Raw genomic sequence first — 15,432 nt, forward strand, 5'->3', positions numbered from 1 at the left:
AATCTTTTAACTTTTTCGCATGTCCACCACATATGATAAAATTCACCATCTTTCTCTTTACATTTCCAGCAACTTTTATCACTCATTCTATACATTTTAGCTAATTTAACTGGAGTTAAATACCATCTGTACATCATCTTATATACATTTTCTTTCAAGGCAGTACATGCTGTAAATCTTAAAGTTTGATTCCATAATTTCAACCACGCATCATATTCAATATTATGCCCCAAATCTTTTGCCCATTTAATCATCACTTCTTTTGTCAACTCATCTTTTGTATACCACTCCAACAACAAATCATACATCTTTGCCAAAAGCTTTGTTTTGCCTTCTAGCACTTCTATTTGAAATTTGGATCTTTTATCCTAATAATGGCATTTCTCAATCAGGGTCAGAAGTGATACAGCCTTCCTCCCCTATCACTTTAGGATTTTTCTACAACTACCTCATTCTGTTGCAAGTTGCAGATCAGGCCAAAGTGACAAAGTGTTCAGAAACTACAACATAAGGGTGACATTTGGCAAAAGAAGAACAAGACATCTCTGGCGCCCCTCCGCATATTGGAAACCCAGTGCAAAGATTTGTGCTTCAGTGGTAGCAGCTGCTGTAGTTTAGATATAATCTTAGAAGTTTCCAGCCTCAGATTTGTTGTGCTCCTGCTGAAATTACTATAGCTGTTTTGTGTTGGTGGAGCAAACAATGGTTGTTATCATGAGATCTGAGTGGATAATTCCATGGTTTCACATGGTTTCATGCATGTGAAGGGGTTCAAACAGGCTACAACTGCACTTATGAGTCTTTGGGTAATAGGATCCTTGCTGGAAGGCTGATCATTCTCTCACCTCAATCTCTCCTAGGGAGCCACACTTTTTCTTCCCCCTACACCCCTTCTCCAACGTAAGCTAATGGATAGATCTCTCCTAGGGAAAAGAAGCTGTTTCCCCAAAAATACAAGCAGAAGCCCCCTCCCAATGACCCTTAGGAAACATGATCCTTGCTGGATGGTAACACTTTCACCACTCCCATCCTTCCTGGGGCCTCATGCTCCATTTCCCACCCCACCTACTAGAATTATGATTTCCCCTCCCTCCAGTATTAAAGTTTACCCTTGTGAGAGACCCACTGCAGCTATTCTTCTGAAATTTAGCAGGCTCGGTCTCCTTGGAAGAGGTGAGTATTCCCGCAAAGTACTCACCTGGAGTACTGTGTACAGTTCTGGGCACCACAGTTCAAGAAGGATACTGAAAAGCTGGAACGTGTCCAGAAGAGGGCAACCAAAATGGTCAAAGGCCTGGAAGCGATGCCTTATGAGGAACGGCTTAGGGAGCTGGGTATGTTTAGCCTGGAGAAGAGAAGGTTAAGGGGTGATATGATAGCCATGTTCAAATATATAAAAGGATGTCATATAGAGGAGGGAGAAAGGTTGTTTTCTGCTGCTCCAGAGAAGCGGACACAGAGCAATGGATTCAAACTACAAGAAAGAAGATTCCACCTAAACATTAGGAAGAACTTCCTGACAGTAAGAGCTGTTCGGCAGTGGAATTTGCTGCCAAGGAGTGTGGTGGAGTCTCCTTCTTTGGAGGTCTTTAAGCGGAGGCTTGACAGGCATATGCCAAGAATGCTTTGATGGTGTTTGCTGCTTGGCAGGGGGTTGGACTGGATGGCCCTTGTGGTCTCTTCCAACTCTATGATTCTCTCTAATTCCATCAGAAAATAAAATCCTTTATCCTTAAAAAAATAAAAAGTAAAGGTGCTCTGCATGAACACGCCTGGATAAATCTGCCTACAATTTGGCAGGCTTAAACCACTGGGGACGGACTCTTATGCCTGCAAGTTTTATCCACTTCTGTGAAAAGAGAAAAGAGTTCTTTCTGTTTTTAGATTTCCGATATTGTTGAATGGGAAGGGGGAAGCGGGCTTCATTTTTAATAGATCTAAGTCCATCCCAAAAAAGGAGACAAATTGGAAAAAAACAAAGAGTGGCTCTGAAACAGACCAGTCAGCTTCTTGAAGCTCTGTTGTTGTTATTTAGTCGTGTCCGACTCTTCGTGACCCCATGGACCAGAGCACGCCAGGCACTCCTGTCTTGCACTGCCTCCCGCAGTTTGGTCAAACTCATGTTCATAGCTTCGAGAACACTGTCCAACCATCTCATCCTCTGTCGTCCCCTTCTCCTAGTGCCCTCCATCTTTCCCAACATCAGGGTCTTTTCAAGGGAGTCTTCTCTTCTCATGAGGTGGCCAAAGTATTGGAGCCTCAGCTTCAGGATCTGTCCTTCCAGTGAGGACTCCGGGCTGATTTCCTTCAGAATGGATAGGTTTGGTCTTCTTGCAGTCCATGGGACTCTCAAGAGTCTCCTCCAGCACCATAATTCAAAAGCATCAATTCTTCGGCGATCAGCCTTCTTTATGGTCCAGCTCTCACTTCCATACATCACTACTGGGAAAACCATAGCTTTAACTATACGGACCTTTGTCGGCAAGGTGATGTCTCTGCTTTTTAAGATGCTGTCTAGGTTTGTCATTGCTTTTCTCCCAAGAAGCAGGCGTCTTTTAATTTCGTGACTGCTGTCACCATTTGCAGTGATCAAGGAGCCCAAGAAAGTAAAATCTCTCACTGCCTCCATTTCTTCCCCTTCTATTTGCCAGGAGGTGATGGGACCGGTGGCCATGATCTTGGTTTTTTTGATGTTGAGCTTCAGACCATATTTTGCGCTCTCCTCTTTCACCCTCATTAAAAGGTTCTTGAAGCTCTAGAAGCAGATGAATACTAATGGGTGAACACCCCTAGTCTTTGCTGTAACCCTGCAGAGATCATATTACAGACCTTCCAAAACCCTGTCTTGTTTGCCCCAGGATTTTGTCCAGGGACAAACTGAGGGTGAGGATGGGACCATCCAGGTGTTTTGCCTCGTGCATGAAACACCATCAGGCACGTTGCTTAGGCAGAGTGTCTAGAGAAGTCACAGTTAGAACCAGTCTGCATGCTGGGAACTCTTACATGCAGCATGGAAAAAAAGAAAAGCTAATTTATGCTTTGAAAACTTTCCAGTAACTTTTTTTAGCAAATGCAACCTTGGCACCGTTTTGGGAGGGGCGAGAGTTTGCATCCATATGTTAGTCAGGTGTGGGTGGCTGAGATCACAGTATAAAGATGAATTCCACTTGTCAAAAAAGGTTGCTGGGCATACAGCTGTTAAAACTTCAGTATAAATAGAAACACAGGACCAAAAGCGAATATTTGTTGTTTCCTATAAAAAGGCAGACTTTGAACTAGATAAAGACAGTTACTATCCATTCTGTACGTCTTTGTGTTTATAATTCCGTAATGCTTTTCCGTATGCCAAATGCTCCGCAATTCAAATTTCAGTGCCTCTGACACACATACAATTTTGGAACTGAGTTCTACTACAATGACTTATAAGCAGGAAGGCTTAGGAAAGGGCCTGATTTTTGCAGGTAAATTAACCATGCCATCAAATACTGTCTACTCAAAAGTGCATCCAACTGAGTTCAAGGAGGCTTACTCCCAGGTATGATAAATCAGTCGTTGCCTGTACAAAACAACTCTAATTGGAGTGCAGCAATTTCAAAAAGAAGAAACACAAACACACACAAATATGTTTTATCTATAAATATATTTGTGCTGAAACCCTCAGACAGGATAGCTCAGTAGAATTTAAGATTTTTTTTCTCAGGGTTGTGGGTTCAGGCCCCATAGAATCATAGAATGGGGGTCTAGTATCACTGGTCCTGTTAGCTAGGGATCATGGGAGTTGTAGGCCAAAACACCTGGAGGGCTGCAGTTTGGGGATGCCTGTCCTGCAGCATTGCAGGACGCGCTGACTACGGTTAGCAACCATCAGTCAGACTTGGGTGAACAATTGGGACAGAGGCAGGCATGCCTCCCCCAGATGAGCCCTGAACTCAGGGCTCAGGGCACAGCCCTGCTTGGGGAAGACCAACCATGAGTCCTTGGATTCTTTTTACAGGAATACCCATGCATAGTGATGGCTAGGAATCCTGCCACCCCTATCAATAAGAACCAGAGCCTATCCGCCAACCTTACAAGTTGTGACAATTTGCTACACAGCACCAGCCAATCAGCCAAATGGGGAAAATTCCTGTCGTGCCCCTGTCCCAAAGACAGGCAACACACGACAGCATAGCAAGGTCAAGCACAAGCCCTAAAATTAGGGAGAGGTGGGCGGGTGTTCCGATGCACTGAGCCGGAGAAGAAGGCTCTCTACGGACACGTGCAGCACTTAAATAGTGGTCCATCTGACTCTTTGATTGGCATGCCCTCAGCCCAATTGCACCCTGTCAGATGGACCACCAACAGGGTGTTGTGGCTGCTCCAATTGTCCCCTCCCCAACACCTAGGCCTGGTTGCCGGGTCCCACCACAACGCGTGCCCTCTCTTGCAGGGAGGACCCAATTTGTGAGGACTAAAGGCCCCCTCCTTCCCACCACTCCCTAAGTCTCCTCCTCCCTCCTCCTCTTCCCCAGCAACCTGAGACTTCTTCACCCTGTCTGTTTTTGCTGTGCCCCCTTCATACCTCTTCTGGTTCTGAGAGACCAGGGGGAAAGACATCTGGTGGCAGCAGGAGATGGAGACTCCCTGACTTCTTCAGCAGCCTGACTTATCTCTGCTTCTTGGTTCCCCTCCTCTTCTGCCTTTGATTCTGGACTGCTCTCTGCCACAGACTCTCCGTACTCACTAAGCAAACCCTGTTAGCTCATCAACTCCTGACACCTCCCCTTCCCAGTCTGCTCCCTCTTCTCCCTATGACCACTCATTGTCATCCCACCACCAATCCCTGGGCTCTGAGCCTTCTTCCCTTGGGGGGAGGGGGTTTCCCCAACTGGTGCCTTTCACCATTTCTGTATCCAACCAGCCCATGACATACACTAAGGATGGGGGCGGGATTTTGATTCTGTACTCATTTAAGGGTGAACCTACCTAACGCTTTCTGAAAGAGTATGCAAACCAAAGCACAGCAATCCTTCAAACTTCAAATTTCTACAAATTTTGCAGTGCAAGTTATCTAGCTAAGTAATGTGCCTAAAAAATGCAGGTGCATAAAATTTGGTGAAAATAGCATATTGAAATGCATTATATCACATAAGCTTGCCTTGCAAAAATGTGTGTATTAGGCAAAATTGCATACAAACAAAGAAGAAATTTGCACTGAAATACTGGCGGATTTCCCCAATGACATTTTTAAAATTGCAAACCTGTGCAGAAATGTGGAGAGCTTAATGTACGTGTGGAAAAAATGAGAACTGGAGGGAAACAAAAATTGACATATTCAACCATCCCTAATTGGAACAACCTCATGAAATAAATGAAAGACGGTTAAGGGTATTTGCTAATTTCCAGATTTAGCTATTTTCCATTTAAAACCTTCATTAATACACTTTTTTTCATTTCTGCATGAATTAAATCACTTATACTTAATAAGCCATACTGAGTTCTGTGGAATTTACTCCCAGATTAGTGAATATAAGGTTCTAGCAAGAGAGGGGACAGCTCTTGAAGCAAGACAGACCTGTGCATTTGGGGTAAACATGAAAGTGTCTGCAGAATGGGTGACTGCCCAGGGATAATCCTCATATATGAAATTGGTCTCTGAGCACAACAGCAGCAGGCATAATTGTAAATGTTTTTTCCAAGCAAATAAGCGTGTATTCAGGTGGGATTTTTTTTTAATGCATCTCTAATCTCACCTTCTGTAGATGCTTCAAGAACTGGGGCTCCCATGGCAGATGCTTAGAGCACTTGATTAATCCCCCCCCCAAAAAAAAACACCACCTGTTGTTAAGTAAGGGGTAAAATCAGCTTTCAGAAAGAGCTACCAGCAGGCTGCCAGGAGAGGAATAAGCTCCTTAGGTAATTTTAGACTCCAGATTTATTGGTCTTCTCACCCAACTGTGCACAGCCTTTATTTCACTTACTTCAAATGTGGTACCCAACTCTGGCTGCAATCAGCGCTTCTCCTGCTCATTCTGCTGAATGGGTCTCTGGTCTTCTGTCCCAAAGTCCTGCCCTGACGGCACCACTGAAACTCCTCTCTTGATTCTCATCTATCACCTGCTGCCAAGACCCAGTTTTCTAGTACATCTGGATTCCGTTACCCAGAAACGGAACACAAGCAATTTTGTGCACTTCTTGCCCCACCTTTTGGCAATCCCTTTGTTGGTGTGCCTGTGGTTCTTCTCTTCCTCTTCCCCTGTGGTCGGCTGCAGTGGGAAGGGAGAAATCAGCCTTGAGCAGGGTGTAGGTTTTAAAGCTGAGGTTCAGCAGCCTGGACACAGAGTATAGGGGTATCAAGGGATCAGGTGGATAGCTCAGTTGGTTAAAGCATGGTGCTGATGATGCCCAGGTCACAAGTTTGATCCTTGTATGAGACGGCTGCAAATTCCTGCATTGCAGGGGGTTGGACTAGATCAGTGTTTCCCAAACTTGGGTCCCCAGCTGCTTTTGGACTACAACTCCCATCGTCCCTAGCTAGCAGGACCAGTGGTCAGGAATAATGGGAACTGTAGTCCAAAAGCAGCTGGAGACCCAGGTTTGGGAAACACTGGACTAGATGATCCCCGGGGTCTCTTCCAAATCTACAATTCTTTGAGTCCATGGTAAGCTGCATGCAGGCAAGCAGAGAAATATCAGAGGGAAGCAGGATGCAAGTACTGTATAGAAAGCACTGAAGTAGCCACCCAGCTCCATGTTCCTTTTTTAAAATTGAGTTTGAGAAGATGTTGCTCTCCCTTCTTCAGATTAAATCTGAATTGGGTGTTTGTGTACAAGAGAGAGGAAGAGAGAAGATATAATAATAATAATAATTTATTATTTATACCCCGCCCATCTGGCTGGGTTTCCCCAGCCACTCTGGGTGGCTTCCAACAGAAATATTAAAATACACTGATTTCTTAAAGATTAAAAGCTTCCCTAAACAGATGAATGAATGAATGGTGTATGTATATGTGTGTATGTTTGACAGTGTGTTCCTCTCCCTTCCTGAGATGAGAGTTGAGCAAGTTAGAGAGCTTAAAAGCTCCTTTTGAGCTTGGAAAACCCAGTTGTGGGGTGTTCCTGCGAGATCACAGAAGCCCCAGGATGTTTGCGCAGGGACAGTTCCAAGGGTTTGGGTATATACGTTTTTGTGTATACGCAGAACCCTTGGAATCGAACTCTAAGATGAGATCGCGTTGTATATGCAAATGTGGATGTTGAAGAAATGGTTATTGACATAAGGAAATTAGATACACATGCACACAATTCTTCCAAGCAGCTTGGTGTTAAGGTTACTCAAGGATTTTGAATTTTAAAGCAAACGAACCCAATTTGCAATTCCTAGGCTAATAAATCAGAACACAGTTATGTTTCAGTTTTTTTAGAGTTCTACGAATTTTGCAACAAAGTTTTCTGCTGAAGTGTAACAACAAGTGAAAAATGAGAGAGAGAGAGAGAAAATGAATGAATGAATGAATGAATGAATGAATGAATGAATGAATGAATGAATGAATTGACTCCAGCAGGCTCTTCTGGTGTCCTTATGTTCTTGACTCTTGTTGGGTTCTGTCTTTCAGACGAACCATGCCTGGGAGACAAATCTATCTTCTGCCAAATGGAAGTGCTCTCCCGGTACTGCTCCATCCCGGGCTACAAGAAGCTCTGCTGTGAATCTTGCAGCAAACGTAGCAGCACCCTCCCACCACCTTACCTTAGCGAAGCTGCCGAGACCGAAGAGGGCGTGATGACCAACCCTGGCAACCTCCCCAAGACTTTGGCTTCTCCGACGTCTTCAGTCCCTCCTCGTTCTGAGAGGCGTGGTTCTTTGGGCAGGATGCCCTTGGCAGAAGAAGACAGGCATGCCCTGATCCCCAACACCTACGGAAGGGCAAGGGTTGCCAGTCCACCTCAGCGGAGAGTTCAAAGCCAAGCGAGGAACAAGACTTCCGGGCTGGTTGCAACGCCGTTACAACTGTCAACCGCGAGTGGGCACCTTGCGACCCACACATCCTCAGCCTTGTTAGATATCGGTCCAGCTGTGACACAGAACAGCAGTTCAGCTGGCGTCCTTTCTCCATATAGACCCTCAAAGAAAAATGAGAAGCAAGCGGACAGGCGGCAACCTCCGAGGCCTTCCACTGTGGAAAGATGAAACTTAGAAATAAAAAAAGGGGGTGGGAGATACCTAAAGTGGAGAATGTGTCTCCTTGCTTTGTTTGGAGTACGGTGGTGCATGCAAACCCTTCTAACACAAAACTTTCAACAAGTCAACCGCAGAAAAAAGTGTTGGGGGGAAAAGTGCTGGCTCACTTTCCAGTGACATCCATTCTTCACTCAGTTCCTCCTCTTCTTCTTCCTCCTCCTCCTCCCAACATTTGGTCACCCCAAAAACTTTGAAGGGAAGCACCAAAATCACACCGATGTAAGAAGAAGAAGAAGAAGAAGCAAGTAGCTGAGTGGGTTGGCCATTCTCTGCCACCCAGACCCCCTAACATTGCACGTCGGCTGCTTTTGAGGGTGGAAAGTATGATTAATTAAAAATAAACGAAGGAAAGAAATTAAATGTTGCTTTTGAGGGGTGGGAGGGGGCAACCAAGCAGAGGCACCAAAGTTTACACGTCTACAGCATATTTTTTTTACTGTGGGACATTTGACCTCCATATGAATTGTATTGCTAATTTATCTCTATAAGCAAATGCTAGAGTATGGTTCACCTTTGTCATGTACATAGGCTTGGTTGGCACATCCCGCTGAGTCAAAGCATGGCTGAGCTTGAAGATGCAGCCTCCCAGAGAGGGCATTTCGGTTGTGTTGCTTCTCCCCAGCCATCCTGCTACTTAGCCGTGAGTTAGCTTACCAGGGTCCTGCGAGGCTCCAGAGGTTGCTGGATTACAACCCCCATCATCCCTGCCTGGGGATAATGGGAGCTGAAGTCCAACAATATCCAGAGGGCCACAGGTTCGCCATCCCTGGGCTTAGTGTGTCATCTGAAGCAGGCTCGTGAGTTAGCTCTCCCGTACAAACCATGAGGCATAAAAACAACCACACAGGCCATGGTTTGGTTTTAGCTTGTGGGTAACCTAGAAAGAGTAGACCCTCAAGCCTGTTAGCAAAATCAGTTTAAAAAATGCAGGCAGAGTACACAAAGAGGAAGAACCCTCAGAAAACTTTACCAAAAACCCTGTAAACAACCTCACTGTATAATTTGAGGGGAAACAAACAAAAGTTTATACATAGTCAGGAGATATTCAGTCAAACATACAGAGGGAAAACTTCTTCAGAGTTACACAGCCAATCAGGGTACATGCTGCCTTTGGAACCATCATGCCATGCTGCGTGGTTGCTAAGCAACACTTCTACCCCGCCTCTAGGCTAGGCTTTAACAGTGGCAACAGAATTAACCCTTCAATTACAAAGCCTGGGTTCAGGCCCCACATAGCAACAGCACAGCAAACAGAAAGGATCAAAGCAGCCGCAGTCTCCTCTTCCTGGAGCCTGCTCTCTCATGCGCTCATGCTAAGGTGTGCTTTGTTTTAGCACAATGTGCAAACCAGGCCATAGTGCATATAATGGATAGAGAGGGAGGAAAAACAGTGTTATTTTTTTTCAGAGTTTTGTGTTGTTCAGCCATTTGTTTATGGACTTTGCATTTCAGGATCATGTTTAGGTGCCTGCCGTTCAGTTCTGCCTTATTTACAAGCCATGAACCTGTTGGGTTTTTTGCTGGGATCCAAAGACCTGGATACAAACAGTGCTGCACACCAATCCAGGTCGCCAAATGGCTTTGGACATCCATGAAGGCTTTCTAGATCTCCATTTCCCAGCATGATTTCCTTGTGCTGCCTCAGACTTGCTCTAGTGTATCTCCCAACATTCTGATGTGGCGTTTTGTGGGCACAGTATCAACCGAGGGAAAGTGTGCCAGAAGGAGAAGTTAAGTCTGAAGACCTGAAAGGCCGACCTTCACTCCTAGCTAGCCTGGTCTGGAGGCAGAGCTTCCAAGAGGCTGGCACTGGCATGAAAGGCCTGCCCACAACCTTTTGGACCCCAGCAAACAGGATTACAGAGAAAGATAATCTCCCACCTTTATATCCTTCCCAGGGCATTGAGGTGATCATCTCAGTCATGCAATCCATGGCTTGGAGAGATGAAAGGCAGCAAAAACTGCATGTTCTAAGTCAGGCATCCCCAAACTTCAGCCCTCCAGATGTTTTGGACTACAATTCCCATCTTCCCCGACCACTGGTCCTGTTAGCTAGGGATGATGGGAGTTGTAGCCCCAAAACATCTGGAGGGCCGCAGTTTGGGGATGCCTGTTCTAAGCTGATTCATCTGTACAGTACCACTTTAGGTATGTGGGGTAGCTGAACTGTCCTGGCAAGGAAGGGGAAAGCAATTCCCCGTGCCTCTGGTGGGTGGGAAACAAGCATGTAACCTAACACCCCAGCCTATACTTCAGGGGGATTACTGAGGCCTGGACTCACAGTGCCATCTTCTTTTGCCTGTACCCAAGCATCACTTGCACATGGGCTGTGCACACCAATCCCAACATTAGATGGTGCAACCGAGATTGCAAATGACCACAATTTACAGTGCGGTTGGTCACAAGTGGCATTGGCACTGCCTTGTCTCTGCCACCATTTTTGACCTCTGTGCAGATAGGCAAGGTGCAGGTTGCTTTGGTCCATCACAGGGACATCACCGAAGCTGCAAATGTAAATGGAACCTGAGAAGAAATTGGTGGAAGAGGTGAAGATAATCATGGGCACACCCTCGATGAAATGAACGCTAGAATTTGGGGGTCACTTGCTATGTGAGGAGGAGGAGGGTGTCAGGACTCACCGACAGAGCACACGGCTCCTGCCTGGAGACACATGATAATAGCCACCTACCTGAAGCTGAGCACAGGGACATAGGAATCTGCCGTAGCTCAAGTCAAACCATTAGTCTATCTAGCTCAATGTTATACGCATTGATTGACAGGATCTCTCTTGGGTTTCAGGCAGGTTTCTCTCCCAATCCAACTTGGAGATATCAGGAAATGAAGCTGGGGCTTCCTACAGGTGAAGCAGATGCTCTCCTGCTGAGCTGTGGTCCTTCCTCAGATCCAAGTCTTGTCGGTCCTTCCAAAAGAAATGGTCTGGGGACCCTGCGTATGCTACCTTGAATTCCAGGGGGGGAATGAAGGGATAACTAAGAAAAACTACCTGTGTGCACGCAGCCCCAAGTTCGGTTCTTGGCATCTCCAGGACCAGAGTTGAGAAATGCCCTTACAAGAGACCGTGGGGCACTGCTGTTGGTCAAAGTATAGAGTACTGAGCAGATGGGCCTATGCTTGCCTGGCTGCCTTTCTTTTCAATAGGGCTTGTGCATGAGAAGGTCTTGCTTACAGCACTCCCCTGGTGTACAGTAAAAGTATGGTAATGTCCATGAAAAGAAGGTGACTTTACTTTAAAAAACAAACTGCTAAATTGCCTGTTCATCAAAGCCAAAGAGCGACTCCAAACTAGGACAGGAACGTGGTGTAGGAGTGGCAAGCACTGTAAATGCACTTAACTTTTTCATCAACTTCAAGCTGAGAGAGTGCATTGACCAATTGCACCACCGTGCACCACCGTATGCATCCAACTGGGACAAACTGCCAGCCATTTAGGTCACTATCAAACTTGTCAGGCAACTTCTCTCTCTCTCTGTGTGTGTGTGTGTGTGTGCAGGGTTTCGCTGTAAGGTACTTGTATATAGGAATGAAAAGTAAAGCTATTTATTAAAAATTGGTTGTGGTGGTTTTCTGTGCCAGTGTTTCATGTCCTGAAAACTTACGCTTAAGATGGTGGCACCGTTTCCTCCGGTGTAAAGTGTTTCAAATTGAATTCCACACACGGCTCCAAAGTGTGGTTGCAGTCTAAGCTTGTTTATATGCACTTAAGGGCCCCACTACAGAGGACATACCTTAAAAATATGTAGACATGTGTCAGCTGGGCTCTTTACTATTTAAATTACCGAGCAAGGACAGAGAAGGCCCATCCCACCAACGTTTTGCATTTTGCTTTTGAAATGTCACATCTGAATTTATTTGAAGGTTTATAGCATGTCCTTCCAATGCATTTCTAGTACAGCAGACTGCTAAGTTTCACCACCCTGCTCCACTCAGTTGCTGCTTGTGGTGTCAGAAAAACGGATGGGCCAACTTCAATAGAGACAACCCACAGAACAAAGATGAATTGAATGTGGAAGGTGTGGAAACTCCTCTACAATATTTGTAGATTTCACTCACGGAACAATTTTGATTTTTTTAAAAAAATTTTGATTTTTTAAAAAAAAAATTAACATTTTTATTAGATTTTCCAATTTAGATATCTAATCCATTTTCCAATTATACAAATTATTCAAATATCAATTAAACATTTTATCCAAATCTGCCAAATTGAACAAATTTATTGACTCCCCATGCTTCAGACTCAGAAGGCCCTAGCCCTCTTATAATGCTGCAATTCTTTCCCACATTGTCCAGATCTTATTCCATAATCTATTATTATCATTCTTTCTTTTTTCCAAATCACTGAGTTCCTTCCAGCAAGCAAATTTAATCAAGCCATATTTGATTGTGTATGAATTTATGCTATAATTCCCTTTTGTAAATTTAGCACTGTCTCCTTGCATGCTGGCACCCTGCCAAGTCCGTCCATAAATCCACAGATCCTCTTCACAGCTGGCAACCACGATCCTCAAACAATCCCAATAAATCAGATATTAAAGCCTCTGTGACACTTTTCTCCAAGCCTTTCTCAACATCAGCCTTTCCAGAGGAGGTTTTGCCAGGTCACAACCGTATACATACTAATGTCATTATTTATTGCTCTCTCCCACTTTGACTGCTGTTACGGCCGGCTCTGTCTCTTAAGATGGCGGAGGCTGTTTTTTATAACTGCGTCATTTCTCAGAAGTTTCTTGACAGGTTTCCAACTGCCAATGAGCTTGCTTCTCTCTGATGTCCATAAATACCACATTCCAAGCAGATCCCCAATTACAAACTTTTATTATTTATATTTTTCAATTCACACAGTCTATATACTTAATAACCATATTATCTCAATAAATTTCCAACGTTCCAATTTCGCTTGCTTTGTAAATGCTATAAATGGCTCATCCGGAGGGAGGTTTGTTAAGTAGATACCGGTAGGAAAACACAATTATAGAGTTCCAGCCTTCCCCCTTCTGTTCCGTCGCATACCTTCTTAATCTGATGAAAAACATTCCTCAGTGTCTTTTGTTTTCTCAGTGGCTGTACTTTGCAGTATAAATCTCCTTCTTTGTCTGAAGCATGTCCACGACTCATATCTAATTTCTCTCTTAAGTCATGGAGCCCAAAATCGCTCGTAAAATCAGTGTCCAGGAGATCCAGGCTCCCATGGGGGCTTTCCATCCAGTGCCCCCAGCCCCTCCTTCCTTCTGAAGTCAAAGCTGGTGGTGGGCATCTGCGGATGAGACTGCATCTTCCCGTACTCCCCCGGGAAGATTTCCGGAGGCTGCGTACTCCCATTTCAGCCTCGTAAATTACCCCGTAGGTGTCGGAGATATGGGATTTTCGGCCATCTTCTACGGCGCTCAGGCGGAAGTCCACGGAACAATTTTGATTTGATGCCTCAGGAACTTTGTTATTTACCAGGATGTTCCCAAATGCCACATTTTAATGTAGGAATCCTCACTAGCAATGTTGGCAGTCTAGTGCAACTGGCATTCCAGACGCGCAAAGAGGAAGAAAGTAATCACGGATTTCGTACATCAACATGAACAGATATGCTTCTTGCACAGAAATCCCACCCAAACACACACGTTGAGCCAATCTCCTCAAGTTCCTTCCCTATTAATTATCAAAATCCACCATTCCGTAGCCATGCCACCACCTCCCTCCTACAACTGTGCAGAAGCACTCCCACACAAATCCGCAGCTGGAAGCTTCCTTGCTCCCAGGTGTATTGCCATGCAGGTAGATGGACAAATGGGTATCTCTCCATTTTGTCATTTTCCCAGTTATCAGTTCCACCCACTCCATTTCCACATCAGTTTGTCATTTTGAATCTTGGAACTAGGGGAACCATTGAGTCTCACTGTCAGACAGCTTCTGATGTTCCTACTGGATTCTTCTCAGAGTCCTCTGAGCCTGCAATCACGTCTAATGGAATGGCATACTGAGCCGAAACAAGCAGACAAAGAAAGCAGACACCATCAATCTGTGAGTGGCAGTCCTATTATATGCTATTGCAAAAATGACAGGACAGGCAGCTTGGCTTGTTATTTTGAGTTGGTGATGGCTGCATGATCTGCAAACCTTTATTTTGATTTATTAAGCTGCATGTGAACTGGAGAAGACGCAAGGGAAAAACAACTCACAAATGCCACCTGCCTTGTTGATTGAGAGCAGTGAAAATGTAACTGGACAGTATTTGGCACGCCAGTTGTCCAGCTTAGCATCTGAACTGCTAAGACCACCTCTGGTATAATCTTGATTGATATTCTCCTGCAAATCTCCTTATACTTTAAATCAGGGGTCAGCAAACTTTTTCAGCAGGGGGCCGGTCCACTGTCCCTCAGATATTGTGGGGGGACCGACTATATTTTGAAGGGGGGAGAAATGAACGAATTCCTTTGCCCCACAAATAACCCAGAGGTGCATTTTAAATAAAAGGACACCTTCCACTCATGTAAAAACATGCTGATTCCCAGACCGTCTGCGAGCCGGATTTAGAAGGCGATTGGGCTGGATCCGGCCCCGGGGCCTTAGTTTGCCCACCCATGGTGTAGGCCCTCAAAGGAGCAAAACTTTCTCAGATAACTAACTACACACTGGCTTATACAGTCAGTCAAGGCATGAATGGCATAGCAAAGTAGAGGATTGGTGTGAGTCTCTAGCCTCTGGTGTAAAATGAGCCCAGTAGTGTGGAGGCCTAGATCAGGGGTGAGCAAACTTTTTCAGCAGGGGGCCGGTCCACTGTCCCTCAGACCTTGTGGGGGGCCGGACTATATTTTGAAAAAAATATGAATGAATTCCTATGCCCCACAAATAACCCAGAGATGCATTTTAAATAAAAGGACACATTCTACTCATGTAAAAACATGCTGATTCCCAGACCGTCCGCAGGCCGGATTTAGAAGACAATTGGGCCGGATCCGGCCCCCAGGTCTTAGTTTGCCTACCCATGCTTTAAATGCAAGTTGCTCCAATCCAATTCTAATTGTGCGTTTCAGAAGGGAGAGGGCGCTTGTGATAGATGCAGTAGAATGTGGATGGCGATGCTTAATTGAAAAATGGCGCAGGTGCAGATATTGTCCATGTTAGCAGCAGACTGATTCCTGAAAAGGCTTGGTACCTTTGAATGGGCTGTAAAGAAGTACCCTGTTGAGGATAATACTGCT

The 15,432-nt window shown here is 45.1% G+C and overlaps 1 protein-coding gene across 1 annotated transcript in view; it reads left to right on the forward strand.

Annotated features, from left to right (window-relative positions):
• Nucleotides 1–11,767, forward strand: part of ADAMTS3 (ADAM metallopeptidase with thrombospondin type 1 motif 3) — a 138,900-nt gene extending 127,133 nt beyond the window's left edge. Inside the window, exon 22 of the mRNA XM_035103109.2 lies at nt 7,596–11,767. Within this exon, the coding sequence (XP_034959000.2) occupies nt 7,596–8,170 (575 nt within the window). The 3' untranslated portion in view covers nt 8,171–11,767. The remainder of the gene's footprint in view (nt 1–7,595) is intronic.
• The last annotated feature ends 3,665 nt before the right edge of the window (nt 11,768–15,432 follow it).

The sequence above is a fragment of the Zootoca vivipara genome, chromosome 9, assembly GCF_963506605.1.
Source record: "Zootoca vivipara chromosome 9, rZooViv1.1, whole genome shotgun sequence".
In the NCBI taxonomy this organism is placed as follows: domain Eukaryota; kingdom Metazoa; phylum Chordata; class Lepidosauria; order Squamata; family Lacertidae; genus Zootoca; species Zootoca vivipara.